This window comes from Protobothrops mucrosquamatus, unplaced genomic scaffold, assembly GCF_001527695.2.
Source record: "Protobothrops mucrosquamatus isolate PMUCROS unplaced genomic scaffold, P.Mucros_1.0 scaffold1149, whole genome shotgun sequence".
Classification (NCBI taxonomy): domain Eukaryota; kingdom Metazoa; phylum Chordata; class Lepidosauria; order Squamata; family Viperidae; genus Protobothrops; species Protobothrops mucrosquamatus.
Window position 1 is genome coordinate 45648 of NW_015387364.1, and position 16968 is coordinate 62615.

The following is a 16968-nucleotide window of genomic DNA, read 5'->3' on the forward strand; positions in this document are numbered from 1 at the left end:
ACAGTAGGGGCGAGAGGACCGACCCCTGAGGCACCCCACAAGTTAGGGGCCTAGGAGTCGACCTCTGTCCCCCTGCCAATACAGACTGCGTACGGTCGGTGAGGAAGGAGGAGAACCACTGCATAACAGTGCCTCCCACTCCTAACTCACCGAGACGTCGCAGCATGATACCATGGTCCACAGTATCAAAAGCCGCTGAATTCAATGTGAATTCTTTCAGGCAAAACACTTTAAAGGTTGGGTTATAGATCAATAAAGGGTAAGTAGAGCTCTGACTAGGTCAAGCTTTCAACAATATAAGACAGAAGCAGATCTTTTTGTTTAATCTGATCCCATCACGTGTAAAATAGGGAAAGCAAATCCTTTCCCTGACTATTAGTCAGTACTCTGCAGCTTCTTTCCTTAGAATAATGTTTTTCAACCTCGACAACTAGAAGATGGGTGGACTTCAACTCCCAGAATTCCCCAGCCAGCTATAGATTTGTAGTATGCTGGCTAGGGAATTCTGGGAGTTGAAGTCCATCCATCTTCAAGTTGCCAACGTTGAGAAACACTGCAGACATTTTCTTCTCCTTTCCTGTTCTTTGAGCTTCATTGAAGAGAAAAACATCTATTGGAGGAGATTGAAAAGAAGTATACTTCACCGTCAAGATTGCTGCAGGTAGGTCTTCCATTTGCCTTAAGATTCACATACATCCTTGGTTTTGTTTACATGTAGGGCAGGTCCAAATGTAAGAAAAGGCTGTTGTCACACTTTATGTATCATTTGAAGGCGGACAGCTATTAGTTTTCACTTTGGTATTAAGCATGTGTATCAAACGCACACATTTACAAATCTGAAATTCGTACTGATTAATGGCCATTAAGAAAAGAGATTTAAAAAAATTAAAAAACCACAAGGAACATGCTAACATTGTATGTATTAATAGTACAAGTACAACCTTTCAATGAATGTTACGTCTCAGTGTGAAACTGACCTGTCCAGCAATGTCAGCAAGGTGAGTCGATCATACCAGATTTTTATCCATTTGCCAGGAAATACAATAAATTTGTAAAACTGTCTATTAATTTTTCTTTGAGCTGATGAGCATGAAGAATCCTCAAGGTCTTCACTAAAATGCTGTCAACATTAAATTAAAAATAAAAGAATAGTATGTCATTTTCATAGCACTGCTTTGAATAAAAATAAGGTTTTGATATAATTTGATAGTTATTTCTTTTTCAGTGGATATAATCAAATAATGATCATGGTCAAATTTTTTTTAAGGTTAACTTTTTTTTGGTAAACTTGATTATCTTCAGTCTTGCCTAATTTTTTGCACATGGCACATACTAGGATCTTTTCACTGCCCTTGTAAGATTATTACTTGACCACTTGAAATACACTAGAACAAAACAACCTAAGTCCCCCAAGATTGCTCTTTGTGTGATGTTTAAGTCTTGCCTACAATTTGAACATAAATGGCATTAGATTTGAAAATACTGGGGAAAGCATACATACATACATACATTTGTACTGAGATAAAAAAAATTCAGAACAAAGTTGGGGTTTTTTAACTCTTTTGCTCCTTTAAAAAAATCCATCAAATCAAATTTAAAATCCCATTTTATCAGCATAAAATGTGGTATAATAGCTGATGCTTAATGGAACATTAGCTATTCTCCCATTTGTATGCTATAGCAAGCTTACACCAACCTCATTTGAAAGATGCAAGTTTATATAGCTAGACTGGAAGATATTCACAAAGTGTTTGTTTGTTTGTTTTTTAAAAATGTATAGGTGCTGAAATGTTACATGGTACCCGGTGGGTTTCAGAAAGAGCTCCCCGTGCCAGCATCAGTAAGAACTGCTGTTGCCGTGCCCTTCGCCCATGATCTCCAGAAGATGCTTCTTGGATCTCTGAGGTAGTTGTACTAGAGGAGCTGAAATGGATTTCACTGTACACATAAAGATAAAAAGAGTAAAAAGAGATAAAAAAGAGTAGAATTTATTCAAAATTATATGATTAATAACAATTTGGAGTATCTGCAGGGGTAATAAAGAAAAGTCAAGATACAACCATGAGATCAAAGCTGCCATCTTGACTTTTTTCATTCACCCACCCAGATACCCCCGAATCTATGGAAAAAAACAAGAGGCTTCAGAGTCTGACTATATTAGCTGGGGGCTCCCCACAGATTCAGGGAAAATCTGACTCCAGAAGGGCAATATGAGCGAGCTGAAATTCCTTCTACAAATGTGCCAACAACTGACTGAAGAAATTAGAATAATCCAAATAGCTCTCTTCTCCCAGTGCTTATGACACCTGTGACACTCGATAACAGATTAAACAATAATTTCATAGTTTGATCAATACCTGAAGGGTGTATAGATGCCAAGCAACCAAGCAATCATAATGGGCAAAGAAAGAGAATTTTGTTGAAGTAGGACATTTTTTTTAACTGCTTCTATCTTATACCTTTGGGATTAATGAGAGGCTTCAAGGTAAAATATAAGCAGACCCATAAATCAATCAGGCCTTTGGGTTCAGACCCAACATACCAGTCCATCATAGAGCAATCTAGAATTGCTTCAAAATATATTTTCAAAATTAAAATAGGCTGCCAAAATGTCACTGGTTTTTTTTTTTTGATTGCAGTAGCTTCAAACATTCAAAGAAATAATAATTAAATCAAACAAGCCCTGCCTTAGTATTACACATACATGAAACATAAAGATTGATTTCTAGTGAGTTTCTGTGCCGAATTGGCTAATTACAAAAAATAGAAATAATATAAAATAATAGTATACAATTATTAATACAATAAATGCAATAAAATTAATATACGTAGTTAAAAACCATTGGGAGTTCTTAACCAATATACAGAATTATTGTTGATTCACAAGTAATCTTCAAATCTTTATTTGAAAATTAGGATACCCGACATAGAAGCCAACTCAAATTCAGCTCTGGTAAAATTATGTGAATTGTCAGCTTAGCTAATATAGTGGACTCAAATAGTGGAAGCAATAGCACAGCTCGATTAACACTAACAGTGAAGTTTTAATAATGGCAATTTTAGAGAAACATTTTAAAGACCCAAGTATCATTGAAAAGAATGGGATTTATGAGTAAGCACACATAGAATTGTATTCTATGACATCCCATTTAGATTGCATATGAAATTCAAAATCCTGGAATTTTGTGAATGTAATTTGAAAGATTGTCTGGCTAATTAGTCTGTTAAAACAGCTGTATCTTACATTAACTATTGCAATTTTCAGAATAGCTTAAGATTCCAAATCAACTGAAATCTGTAGCTTACTACTATACCTCGAACACAACTTTTAATACTATTTAGACTACTTGAAATCTGGTGTGTCTAACGTGAAAAAGAAATTAATAAAATAGAAGTTAGGAAGACAAGATAAATACTTCCTATTTTTGTCCTTGTTCTATAGAAGATTTTTTTTCCCCTATGACCTTCCAAATGATACATCTGCCTAGAGTTGACTATTCTGTTAAAGATATTGACTGCCACCATGTGGCAAAGTGTTTTTTGGTTTTTTTCTTTTGCATTTACTTTCCTTTTTATTTGACTTACATGGCATGATCTGATCTTGTGCAATCCTCTCCTCCCAGATGGGATTGCAGTTCCCAGAGCCCTCAGACAAAGGTCACATTAGCCAATAATTCAGGGAATGGCAGTCCCAACATACCTGAAAGGTGTCAGAGAGGGCAAGACTGGTCTATAACAGTGTTTGTTAACTTTGGTAACTTGAAGATGGGTGGACTTCCAATTCTCAAAATTCCCCAGACGGAATTTCCAGGATTCACCAACCATCTGCTGGCTAGGGAATTTTGGGAGTTGAAATCCATACATCTTCAAGAGGACAAGACCGAGAAACACTGATGTAGAATATTAAGTGAGAACCAGTGTGGTATGGTGGTTAAGATGTTGGACTAGCACTCTGGAGACCCAGGTTCAATCTACTCTTAACACTCACTGCAGACTTTTGGCTAGTTGTCCTCGCAGTCCAACCTATCATGCAGGGACATTGATGTAAAGGAAAATGAGAAGAGGGAGCCAATACATGCCACTTTGAAGGAAACACGAGATATAAATCCAATAAACGAATTCTATTTTCTTTGCCTAACTTACTCATGATAAAATCTGAATATACTGAAGTATCTTGACATGGAGTAATGGAGTAATTATGGGGGAAATATTTGTTCCTAAAGAATTTGCAACCACAGAACTAATGTTGCACTGGCACAAAATTAAGATCTTTGTTAAATTATTTACAGGATATAACATAAAGCTTATTCCTTTACTCTTATCCTAGATATTCAACAGTTCCATTTCATAATAGAGTAGATGAGTGCTAGATAACCTGTTTGGCAAATAAGAAGTCCTAAGTTCAAATACTGGCAACTATAATTAGAAGTTGGAGAAATACTGGGATTTATTGCAGAAAATGCAAACTTGAAGCAGAAAATATCTAAATTATTATACAACAGAATCTGTCACTTGCATATGGATGTTTCATGAAAATGATATTCCCAATCTTTAATTTTGGAAAACTAAGTAACCACTCCAGAAACGAAACAGAGTCATCCCTCAATCCAATGCATGAGGAGTTTACTTACTGTGGATTGGAGATGCAATCATAGATGGGCGAATTTTCAATATTTCCTTCTGTTTGACTCCTTAAGTACAAGGACTTCATTTCTCCTTCAAATAAAAGGAGACATAATCTGTTGAGCAATGATCTTGCCATGGACTCACTTTTATAACTAGGAAATTATAAAATTAGAAGGCCAGCTTTCCAGAAATAGAAATCCTATCTTCAGGTATCCTTGTCAATGACTTGCATTCTCTCAGCTCTATCTGATAAGATAGATTTCAGCACCATTGCAGCTGCAACACAATCATTTTAAAGTGTTCCTTGCCACAGCCCTAGCCTTGGCAACAATCCTCTTGTAACTTGGCACCTGTCATCTGTCCATTTTATGTACAGGTATCTACACCTATATGCTGCATAATTTTGAAAAGCCTCCATGGTAAATCAGAACAATGGCATCTGAAAAGATGGGTGTTAGCAGACTTGTTAAAATTTAGATTTGGATGTTAAAATTTAGTTCCAGAGCGCAACACTGAAAGAAAGAGAGGGAAATCTAGAAGGACAGAAGTTTGTAGGCTGAGCTGGAACTGGGAAAATGTTAAAGGGAAGAGAGCAAGTTAAGTCCATGTGTCATTAAGAGAATATGGACTGGTGCTGCAACTAAGTATAAAAATTAGACTCTGGATGGTCTTGGGTACTGTTGGCACTGAAATTCATGCCAAAGGAGAATGCAGAAACCTCTGAAGTTATTGCCCACAGCACATTCAAATGCTATAAAGGAGAGTTTGTGGAAGAGAAACAGAAAGGATGGCAGAGAACAACGCTGGCTGTTGCAGCATCTGGAACTCAGAGTGCAAAGGGAGGAAAAGAGAAGAAAAAAGAAAGCTTGGAAGAAGGAGGAGAGGAGAGGAGAGGACAAAATGGTGGACAGTGTGGAGCAAAACAAGGTAGAAGAGTCAGGAATTGTGCCAGGAGGCTATGAAAAGGGGTGTTGTTGTGGGGAAAATAGGAGGAATTTGTAAAAATAATAAATGTGGGGAATAAATAAATGCACACATTTACATATACATGCTTGGGTTGCTTATTGGGCATATTTGAAGTGTTGATGTTAACCTTCCAAACCTTAAATGTATAGGATCTATACGTTAAAAAAAAAAAACTATCACAGAAACCTAATTGCCATGTCTCAATGGAATCTTGGAACCCATTCAGATAATTTATTTATTTATTTATTTATTGAATTTATATACCGCCCTATCTCCCTTACGGGACTCAGGGCGGTGAACAGGCGATAATAAAAACCACGATAAATATACACAAATTTCTGTTCTAAAATCAAATTAAATAACAGGCCTGCTCTAAAAATACCCCATACGAAAACCCCCCACTAAAACATAATCAAACTACGCCAGGCCGGCCGCACGGAATAGATGGGCCTTCAGGGCTCAGCGAAAAAGGCGCAGGTCCGCAACTGTACGTAGGTCGGGGGGGCAGGTCATTCCAGAGGGCAGGAGCTGCCACAGAGAAGGCTCTCCCCCTGGGGGTCGCCAGCCGGCATTGTCTGGCCGACGGCACCCTGAGGAGACCCACTCTGTGGGAGCGGACTGGTCGAAGGGAGGTGTTTGGTAGGAGGCGGTCTTGCAAATACCTAGGTCCATAATGAGTCTGAGAAATTAATCCCCATGCACATAGAAACCTAAATGAGTTATCCTGAGGAAATGCAACTATCCCTCCCAACTCCTCCACATGAGGTTACCATTTCCATCTATGAAGGAATAGATGTGCATTGCATCCAGGGACATCTCTTCTTGCACAGATGCTTCAGGCCCACTTATGACTTGCAAGAGGGAACTGTCTGGCTGCGAAGTTACCCGATAAATGATTTGTCGTTGTCTGGTGCTCTGGTAACTTGTCAAAATATCAATAAGAAAAAGAAGGGGAGAAGAAGAGTTTCAAAAGCAGCGGGTGAAATTCTTTCTCTGCCCCACCCAAGCAATTTCTCATGAAATCAAGAAAATAGATCAAATGAAATTTGATGCGAGTTCTTTTATAAGGCAATAGGGCCAATACATATTACCGTATGCTTGAAAATAAGAACATAGCTCTTACTGGGCAGTGAACTTTATTGACTCTGGGATCACTGGATTAACATTAATACAATCCTGAGTTTCCATCTCGGTTTTCTCCTGTTTACAGGAACCATGATTTTCTTTTTCTGCACAATTTTTCCCTGTTGTCAATGCACCCTCTTTTTTCTCTCTTAAAAAGCCATCTGAAAGACACAGAGAAAACTTTCCATGTACAACCTGGGAAATTTTTTTGCTTGTATTTTTGTTTCCTGAATAAAAAGATCTTGACCTCACCCCATAGAAAACATCAGACCTTTGAAAATCAATGTATGATCACATTAATTCATGCCCCCATCCCAGAGATCAAAATTAATACATTTATTGGGCCAAGCATTTACATATGATGAATGATGTCCATTGATGATGCTGAAAAGTAGCAATATCATAAGTATTAAATGAATCATCTGCTGTCTTTTCCTTTATGCTTGTATGGATTGATGGCAAAGTGATTCATATCCTGAGCCTGTAGGAAATGTGACATTAAATCTTTCCTTTTCCCTCTCTTTGATTTTACTGTCAGCTCCACTCCAAATAGGTTTTCCTTCTTCTTCCTTTTTGCTCTTTAGTCCTCATTCTTAAATTCTATACTCTTGTCTTCTTCAGACATCTCATGTTTGCATTATACTGCCCTCTTCTATCTCTGGGACAATAGATTTCTCTTTTTAAAAAATATCCTATTCATTTATTACCTGTTCTCCAGTTTAACGTAATCTCTTTAACTTCTAGCGTTGACTGTCTTAATGCTAATCCGATATTTCAACTGTTCTCTTGCTTGCTTTCAACATCTAGATCTCTACAATTCTTATCCACTTACTGTAAATATTGGTGAAAATTATTTTTCCCAGAAGTTGATAGAACCACATATGTAGAGACCTGCTGCCAATCTAGTCCAACTTTTTATGTTATTCAGCAGCCAATCAGATATATCTAGGAAATTCAAAAGCACAAACAATAGGATGGAAGCTCTCCTCCCATTTGTTCTCCACAATCTGATATGAAAAAGACATGCTATATTTAAGGAGATACTGTATTATATGCCTGAATAGAATGGAAAGACAGATCATTCACAAGTTTATGTAAAAAACCTTTAAAATCGCCTAAATTGGTAACCAGCACCACATTAAACAGCTTAACTTTATCTTCAACTTATTCATTTTGATAGAGTATCCTAGGTTCTAATATTGTAAAAGAGAAAGCCAGCTTATTTAGGAAGTAGTTGAAAATTGTTTTATAATCTATAGTTATTTTGCAATCTGTGATCAACACGTTATTCTGTTCAAAGCTGTAGAGCCATATCCCTTTCTTGCATTAGATAAATTAGAAAAGATAAATATTAGGACACAGCACTGGAAAATCTGATTTAAGAGGACTTCTGTAAAAGATACATAAATTTGTAATTTATACTTGCACACACACTTCTAAAGAATAGAATCAATTGCAAGAAGGGCTCTATCTACACCTCTGTACAGCAAACCATGAAATGTAACAAAGAATAAAATCAGCAAAGGACAATTGATATCCACCATGCAAAGAATGCACCAGAGTTGGGTAGCTCTAACAAATTTGAATGAATGAATGAATGAATGAATGAATGAATGAACGAACATTATGAAGCAGTATAGAAGTCTAAGTTTTATTGCTATTACTATTCTTAAAGCTTGAGCATTTTTTTCCTAACCCAGTAAAAGTCAGATTAAGATCAGCAAGGAGACAATGTCTTCTTAAAAACTAATCAAATATGGTACCCCATATACATCAAATGAAACTAAAAAACCCTATCCATCTTACATCAATTAAGATTTTATTGATATTTAATTATGCATGTCTTTCATGTTTAATATTCTAGAGCATATATATATACTTATTTGTGGCTATTGCTTTTAGCATGAGTGGAAACAGCTTTTATTGCACATAAATTCCTCACATTTCTTGTGTGCACTGGAAACTAATAATTTGAATTATGCAGTGTACCTCCAGCTAGCCCTTTATCTTTTGCAGGCTCTGCTTTCAATTCTGGTGCTGTTGGCTTTGAAGTGTTGATGGATTCCAGCAGTGAAACAAATTCCAAGAAATTTGATTCATTTGGTATCTGCCCTTCTTTAGCTTCCAGGTCGGATTTCGATGTGGGCATAAGTTTTTCTTTTGCACTAACAGTCTCTGATGAATTCTTACTTAAAAACACATCTGTCCCACTATCCACACTGAGAACACGAGCATGTCTCTTCTCATGAGCTGTTTTATATAAGGGGACTTCCAAATTCCACTGGCCTTCTTCTGGGTCTTCTAGAATTTCAGAAGCATTTTCAGGACACATAATTATTCCTTCATGGCTTGAGGGATTGTTTGAGGGATTGTCACTGTTTTCCTTTCCAATATTGTCTTGTTCACCAGATTCATAGCCGGAACATTGATTAGACGATGCATTGACATTTAAATTCTCTGGGGTTCTTAAACTTTCACTTACTTCTTGAAAAGCATGGCCTCCATTGTCCTCAGATAGATCAAAAGTAATGACAGGGATTATCATTGGATTGTTGCTTTGTTTACTATCTTGAACTGTTGCAGCCACAGCAGATTCTGGATCTGAACCAGATTTCTCAGCGTTCGACAATTTCATGTGAGGCAAGCCCTCCAAATCAGTAGCTGAGTTATGGGTGCTACTCATGGTGATAACTATTTTAATGGGTTCGTGTAACGTGAATGGATCTCCAGAATGAGAACTGTCCACCAGTGCAACAGCTATCTCACTTTCTGATTCATCAAACTCTGCTTTTAAGTCATCCAAATCTCTTTCTGCAAATCTCTTCGTTTCCATAGAATGGCACTGAGGGAAACTGCTTGCAGTGCTGTCTTGAGCTGATCCATCCAATAAATTCTCTTTCCTTAAACATGTAAGATCGTTTAAATTATCTGAAAAGAGGACAGGACTGTCCATACTCCAAGGCTCAAAAGAAATGTGTGTTTTTAAAATATCACACTGGGACAAGGAAAGATTTGGCAATTTTTTAACAACCACATCTTTATCCAGAGGAGCATCCTCTTCTCCACTATAGTTAGACGGTTGTGCCTTCTCTTCTTTTTCATTTGTTCCACCATTGATAACAGTCTCCATAACATTCGGCTTGTCCACTATTGCTGGTGTGGTGGAACTTGGCATACTTGTCACAGAAGCAGGCAAAATGTCAGCTTTGATGCAGGGTGAGGTCAATAATACTGTTGGGACAGGTTGTTCTTCTGAAACCAGTACTCCTAGTAGAAAAAGACAAAGAGATACTGCATGTCAAAGATATATGAAGCTTTCTCAGAAAAGACATTCCAGAACATTCTTTAAAATTAGCAGTTAATGTGCAGTTAAATCCCATAGCTTGGAATGGAGAGTGGATATGCCCCAATTTACTTTGACAGCACCTATTCTTTTCTTGAGCGTTAGAATCTACAAAAAAACAATATAGATCAATAAAAAAAATCATGAAAATATGTTCAGTATGTAACATTATTTTTAAAGGTAAAAACCATTTATTTATTCAGTTTCTATAGCTACCCATCTCAGTCAGTGAGTGGCTTCAAAATAAAATAAAAAAAAAATATTGCTGTTAAAAATGCTGAAAACATTTTAAAACAATAAAAACACTAAAAATATCCAGATTAAATATATATAGGAGCAAGATACTTGGCCAATTACCAAGACAGCCAGGAAACAGATCCCTTAACACAGTGGTGGCAAACCTATGACACGCGTGCCAGAGGCGGCACTCGGAGCCCTCTCTGTGGGCACACACACCATCGCCCCAGCCCTGCCTCCTCCCATAGCCCCCTCCTCGGGCATGGTCCACTGCAAAGCAGTGCAGGCAAGGACATGGTAGCCAGGCAGCGGGGACAAGACTCCACCCTTGCGCCCCTGTCGCGCACAGATGATGCTGCAGGGCACGGGCGGAGGGCGTGGCTGCCATGGTGCTGCTGGGCTGCCTGGGTGATCTGTGGCGGGCCATGGAGGTGGTGGGTGGCCCAGCAGGCATGGCGGAGCGGGAACAAGGGTGGGGTGGGTGGGTTTTGGGCACTCAGTCTCTAAAAGGTTCGCCATCACTGCCTTAACATATTCAGCATTTAGAAAGCAGATATTCAAATATATAAATATTTCAGTTATTACGGTAAGGACACTAATTCAGAGGCAGGAGAAACAACAAAAAATAACAAAGTTCATTTCTTCCACATAACATTTATTCTGTAATCCTTAATAATTGTGTGGGATTGGGCTGTAAACGCCATGAAATTCAGTAGGACTTCATCACTAGGTAACCTGGTAGCTCTGCACAACTCCAAAAGACTAAAGCCAGGGAGGAGTTATTAAAAAAAAAAATCTAAAGAATTCATGAAGAGACAAGATAAACTGAAGATCCGATCAAACTGAGAAACATTCCCGATAATGTAAGAAATATAAACAAATGTAATTCATATTCTTTAAGGAGGACTGATTCATAAAAGGGGCTGTGATGTTTTAAATCAGCTAAGAAATATAAATCTATTTAGCTTAAAATGTAATTGTTCATTGAAAAGATACCCTTAAATTAAATAAATAGTGTGAATAAACTATAACCAGGCCTGAGAAGTTGCCTGTTCTTTAAATCAGAGAAGTGTTTCTGCTGTACTTCAGCTCTTTTGAACTAAAGTTCCTATATACCACCACTGAGCATGCTCATTATAGAACCGGGTAGGCGACTGTGGTCCCTTTATAACCTGTGGACTTCAATTCCCAGAATTCTTGAACCAAAAAGGCTGCTTCAGGAATTCTGGGAGGTGAAGTCCACAGGTTGTAAAGAGGCCATAGTTGCCCACCTCTGCTATAGAATGCTGTTTGTAGCATACCTTTCAGATCTTCGATGGTTTCTTGAGCTGGCAGATTCTGAAATGAAATATATCAATTAAAATGATGTGAACTGTAAATGTGTTTTAGAGCAACAAATAATGTAATTATGTTCCATGTTCCATTAAACCAATGGCCCCAAAATTAATGAATAAAATCATTGCATTTGAATATACAACATCTTTCAGCTATCTTTCCAAGTCAGCTTGCCAGACAACCACATTTACAAGAAAGTATGAGGTATTGATAAGGAATTGGGTTATATGTTTTGTTCAGACTGTATTTCACATTAAAGAAAGACATTACCAATGGAAGAGAATATTTTTGGCTCAGAGTTGAACTGTGGGGTGCACTGATATTACCTAGTTGGGTGATGAAATGTCTGCAAGAAAACAAGCAGGCTCAGAGAGCACCAAGGATCCCCACAGAAAGAAATTAAATAATTCTGACTAAAACTGAAAATTATAAGACGGGGAAGGAGATTATTCCTGCTGATTGATGCAGAGCTTCTACTATGATAGAGAACTAATGCGGTGAAATAGTTAAAATATTAAATATGGACCAAGTTATCCCAAGATGTTTCCATTGAAACATGAAGCTTCTTGCTACCTGACGTTGGGCTAATCACTCATTGTCAGACCAGCCTCCACTTTATTTAAATATAAATAAAGCTTTTGGATTTGTTCTGTCACAAGACAAAGCACCTTTGTGAAGAAGCAGAGGACTTATTAGACCAAGTACCAGATTCAGCTTAACGGTCCCCTGCGTTTTCCCACTCACTGAATACTCAATTCTCAGCGTTGATAACATTTTTCCACAAGGCCCAAATCCAAGAATTTTTTTTTTCAATTTCCCTGTTACTTTCAATAATCATTTAGAATTTAGGGCCATCATACTTTCAAGTTTACTTCTAGAGCAGGGGTGTCAAACTGCCAGCCTGCGGGCTGGACGCGTCACGCGGAAGCCGCGCCCACCCCATTGCCGGCAGTGGCAAAACTGTCCCGATACGTTGCGCAATGTCACGTGACGTTGCGAGTTTGACATGTCTGTTCTAGAGTAATGACCAAAATGAAAAGTAATTGGAGTTTCATGAATGTCATGAGAATAAAATTCTACTCCCTTCTCTACTCTTAGTGGAATGAAACAAAATGTATCATAACAGCTTCCCTGTTCATCTATGGAGATTTTCAGTCATCCAGGCTATGGTTGACCCAAACGTGCTTTTTCAGGAGGCAACTGGACTTTCTTGTTTTTTTCTTTGAAGATGTTTCGCTTCCCATCAAAGAAGCTTCTTCAGCTCTGACTGGATGGTGGGGAATGGGAGGATATATATTTCTTGCAGACAGCTGGTCATTTGCATTCTTTTAGAGCAGGGGTCTTCAAACTTGGCCCTTTTATGACTTGCAGACTTTAACTCCCAGAATTCCTCTTCCAGCATGCCTGGCTGAGGAATTCTGGGAGTTGAAGTCCACAAGTCATAAAACGGCCAAGTTTGAAGACCCTTGTTTTAGAGCAGGGGTGTCAAACTGCCATAGCGAAACCGCAATGGCAAAAAAGTTGCGATACATCGCAACACGTCACATGACGTTGCGAGTTTGACACCCCTGTTTTAGAGAGTCCTTGTTCTCTAAAAGAATGCAAATGACCAGCTGTCTGCAAGGAATATAAATCCTTCCATTCCCCACCATCCAGTCAGAGCTGATGGGACGGGAAGCGAAACATCTTCAAAGAAAAAAAACAAGAAAGTCCAGTTGCCTCCTGAAAAAGCACCTTTGGGACAGCTTCCGTGTTCCTGCTTCTTTCCAGGGGCAACAGTTTTCTGACATGCAGAACCTTGGAGTACAATGTATATATTGTTTTATTAAGAAAAAGGAAATGGTGGGAGCAGGCTGTTCTTTTTAAAATAAAACCCATATTGTCAGTGCTTTTTTTCAAAAAAAAAAAAAAAGTCCCGGAACTCACACATGTCATACAACCCGCCTTGCCTACCCTACAAGGTTCCATCCAAAAAAGGTGCCGGAACTCCGTTCTGGGCGTTCTATGAGAAAAAAAGCCCTGCATATTGTATTTGTTGTTGTAACCAATGGCATATATAGAGTGAAAAATACTGGAATATTATAAATGTTTACCAACCAGGTTTCCCGAAGGGTAATGAGAGAGGATAGCCTGCCCTTTGATGCTACTGTGGATAGTGGGTGTTGAACCATTATGCTTGGTCTCCTCTGCACCATTGTCCCTTGTGTTACTGCTGTTCAAAATAATGCAAATGAAAGAAAATTACTGATCATTAATAGATAAGGAATAAATCATTCTCAAAGGTGCTGCATTTACTACAAGCTGATTCAGAAATGCCATTAACTTTCTTAAGGGGCAATCTGAAAAATGTGCCGACTTGGCTCTAGGTAAGTATGGTATTAAGTAATCTAGGAAGACCCAGCTATCATGGAGAACAAAAGCTTTGTATGGAGAAGGTTCACATCCCAGCATTTCTTGCTTCAAATCAGGGTTAAACTGTGGGGGGCACTGATGATGTTACCTAGTTGGGTAATGAAATGTCTGCAAAAAAAAAACAAAAAAACAAGCAGGCTCAGAGAACATCAAGGACCCCACAGAAAGAAGTTAAATAACTCTGACTAAATACTGGAAATTATAAGGTGGGGAAAGATATTATTCTTGCTGATTGATACAGATGCTCTACTATGATGGAAAGCTAATGCAGTGAAAAAGTTAAAGTGTTCCCATTGCAGTCAACACTGACCTAAAAATACTAGCTGTTTGATTCATGTAAGGCATGAATCCTTTGAATCCTATGAATCCTTTAGTTTTAAAAAAAATATTCTCATTTTGCTTCTTGTTATTGGACATAATGAACCCTGCTGCAAACAGGGGTGTGCATAGTATTAGAAATATGACAGTAGTGCCAATCAATTATTTTTCAGGGAATAATTTTATTCTTTTCCTAAATAGCTGTTTGTTTGCCATGATCAACAAACATGACTGGATAGATTTCCAGCATCCATTTGATCCCATGATCCCATTTGATCCCATTTGATCCCATGTGACTCTTATCACATAGGTGATGTGCATATTTCATATGGCTGGCTCAGGAATTCTGGGAGTTGAAGTCCACGAGTTATAAAAGAGCCAAGGTTGCCTACCCCTGGCATATTTTAAGAAAACACAGATTCTGCAGAAGGGGTTCAGATAACACCAAACAGCCTTGTATAAAGAAGTAGACTTACCTGAGATTTTTATGCTGAATTGCATTATCTCTTTTACATTTTTTATTTTGTTTCCCTTCCTTACAAGGGAGCTTTTGTTGAATCATCTCTCCTTTGTCAAACATCAGGTGCAGGCGATAAGTGATCACCTTTATGATCATGAAAAATAAGGTCACAGAACCACAGTAGATGACAGCCATGATAGTAGTGGGGGGGCATGCCTAGACAAAAGAATAATGAAAAGTCAAGCTTAATACTGTTGTGCTTTTTTAAAAATAACTACAATTATGTAGCTGATATTTGCCTTGTTCCTTTGCTAATTGTTTGAAATGTGTCATCTGTAGAAGCCTGTAAGATACAGTTCAGGTTTTAGAGAAGAAAGCTGAGGCTGCAATATAATCACTTGCTAATAGAATTCATGGCTGGTGAGTGGATCAGAGATTATAAGTCAATATGCTAGTCATATTATCATTTTTCTTTAATGTTAAGATATTATGTTTTGTATTTATTTCATATTTAACTTTTTGATTTAACTCTCCAAAAATAGCGTGCATGCATGCATGTGTAGGTGAAAGAAACTTTACTTTGCGTGTTAACATTGTAAATCAGACCTTAGGTACTGTATAGCCAAGACTGAAAGAACTACCCATTAACTCTTTATATATCCAGTTTAATTTTTGTTAGGCCGCACAGGACCTGAAGAATATATATATATATATACATATATTTGGTGTTTGAGACTTGCTGTGGGAGCAAAGCAGAATCAATTCAAAGTTCTTTAAGAAGGGTCAGAAATATATTTTTATTACAATTAAAAATAAAGCCATCACATGTGATAAACTTTCCAGATCCCTTTTCTGGTCACTGCTTTTTGTCTCTTAAATCCACCCTTTACACCAGGGGTTCTCAACCTGGGCAACTTTAAAGACTTGTGGACTTCAACTCCCAGAATTCCTCAGCCAGCAAGCTGGGAGTTGAAGTCCACAAGTCTTAAAGTTGTCAAGGTTGAGGACCCCCGCCTTACACCTTTCCTCTACATCAGTGTTTCTCAACCTTGACAATTTTAAGGCATGTGGACTTCAACTCCCAGAATTCCACAGCCAGCATTGCTGGCTGTGGAATTCTGGGAGTTGAAGTCCACATGCCTTAAAATTGTCAAGGTTGAGAAACACTGCTCTACATCCAGCAATTTGTCACGTCCTCGGCTTGTATATGGCAACAGATAAGAAGGCAACATGTGCCTCTTTCCCCAGATCAGAGGCCTACCGTTGGACCCCCTCATCCTCTTCTTTCCCCGTGTGCCCAGACCTCCCGCCGGCCGATCAGACTCACCAAGTGCAGCGCCATGGGCAGAAGCAGCAAGAACAGCCAGAGGTAGAGATGGCAGCTGTTAGTGAATTTACTTTGCTCCGGATCGTGGTACCAGCCTCCGGTCAACGCCGCCCATACTCCCTGCCGGAGCAGCTGCACCGCTTGGGATACCATCGTCAAGCCGTGCACGGAAAAAAAAAGGCCGCCGGGCTCAATCTCCTTGCCGTTGCTTGGGGCGGCGGGAGCGGCGGCTCCCCCTGGGAAGATGCTTCTCGGCGCCGGGCATCACCTCAACCTCCATGCCGGATGCTAGAAGGATTTTCCCATCATGCTGCGGGGAGCCCAATCCACCAACCGTGTCTCCTGCCACCCAAGGATGCAAAAGCAAAGCAGAGGCGGTGCCCTTCTCGACTCCGCCCTCCGCCCCCCCCAAAAAAAATCTTTCTAAAGACAGATTGCGCTGCTGCGGGGGGGGGGGGGGGACAACACGCCGCTATGGTTGAAGCGTATTCCGTGATTGAAACGTATTGCCCCTTCTGTGTTTGTGTCCCGTTTCCTTGCTAATATTTTGCAGCCCTTAACTGTACCCGTCAACATATGCTTCGCGTGTGTGTCGAGCTGCAAATCCCATCATTCCCCGGCACACGGTTGCTGGAGGGCGCCAGCTTGGAGAACACCTCTATCCTAATCCTTCCTCCCTCCCGGATCTTTTCAGCTACCGTCCCCAGATGTACCTCTCTAGAATCGGTTCAGCTCAAATCATCTCCCCAGAGCAGGGGTAGGCAACCTTGGCTCTTTTATGACTCGTGGACTTCAATTCCCAGAATTCCTGAGCCAGCC

At 39.0% G+C, this 16968-nt stretch overlaps 1 protein-coding gene across 1 annotated transcript in view; it reads right to left on the minus strand.

Moving 5' to 3' along the window:
• Positions 1 to 16302, minus strand: part of LOC107291595 (pecanex-like protein 2) — a gene marked incomplete at its 3' end in the record, with an annotated part of 56411 nt that extends 40109 nt beyond the window's left edge. Inside the window, exons 1-10 of the mRNA XM_029284965.1 lie at positions 16150 to 16302; positions 14839 to 15038; positions 13730 to 13844; positions 11599 to 11635; positions 8707 to 9984; positions 6716 to 6878; positions 6363 to 6514; positions 4632 to 4716; positions 1803 to 1938; positions 978 to 1120 (exon numbers count right to left, since the gene is read on the minus strand). Of these exons, the coding sequence (XP_029140798.1) occupies positions 978 to 1120; positions 1803 to 1938; positions 4632 to 4716; positions 6363 to 6514; positions 6716 to 6878; positions 8707 to 9984; positions 11599 to 11635; positions 13730 to 13844; positions 14839 to 15038; positions 16150 to 16302 (2462 nt within the window). The remainder of the gene's footprint in view (positions 1 to 977; positions 1121 to 1802; positions 1939 to 4631; positions 4717 to 6362; positions 6515 to 6715; positions 6879 to 8706; positions 9985 to 11598; positions 11636 to 13729; positions 13845 to 14838; positions 15039 to 16149) is intronic.
• Positions 16303 to 16968: the final 666 nt, after the last annotated feature.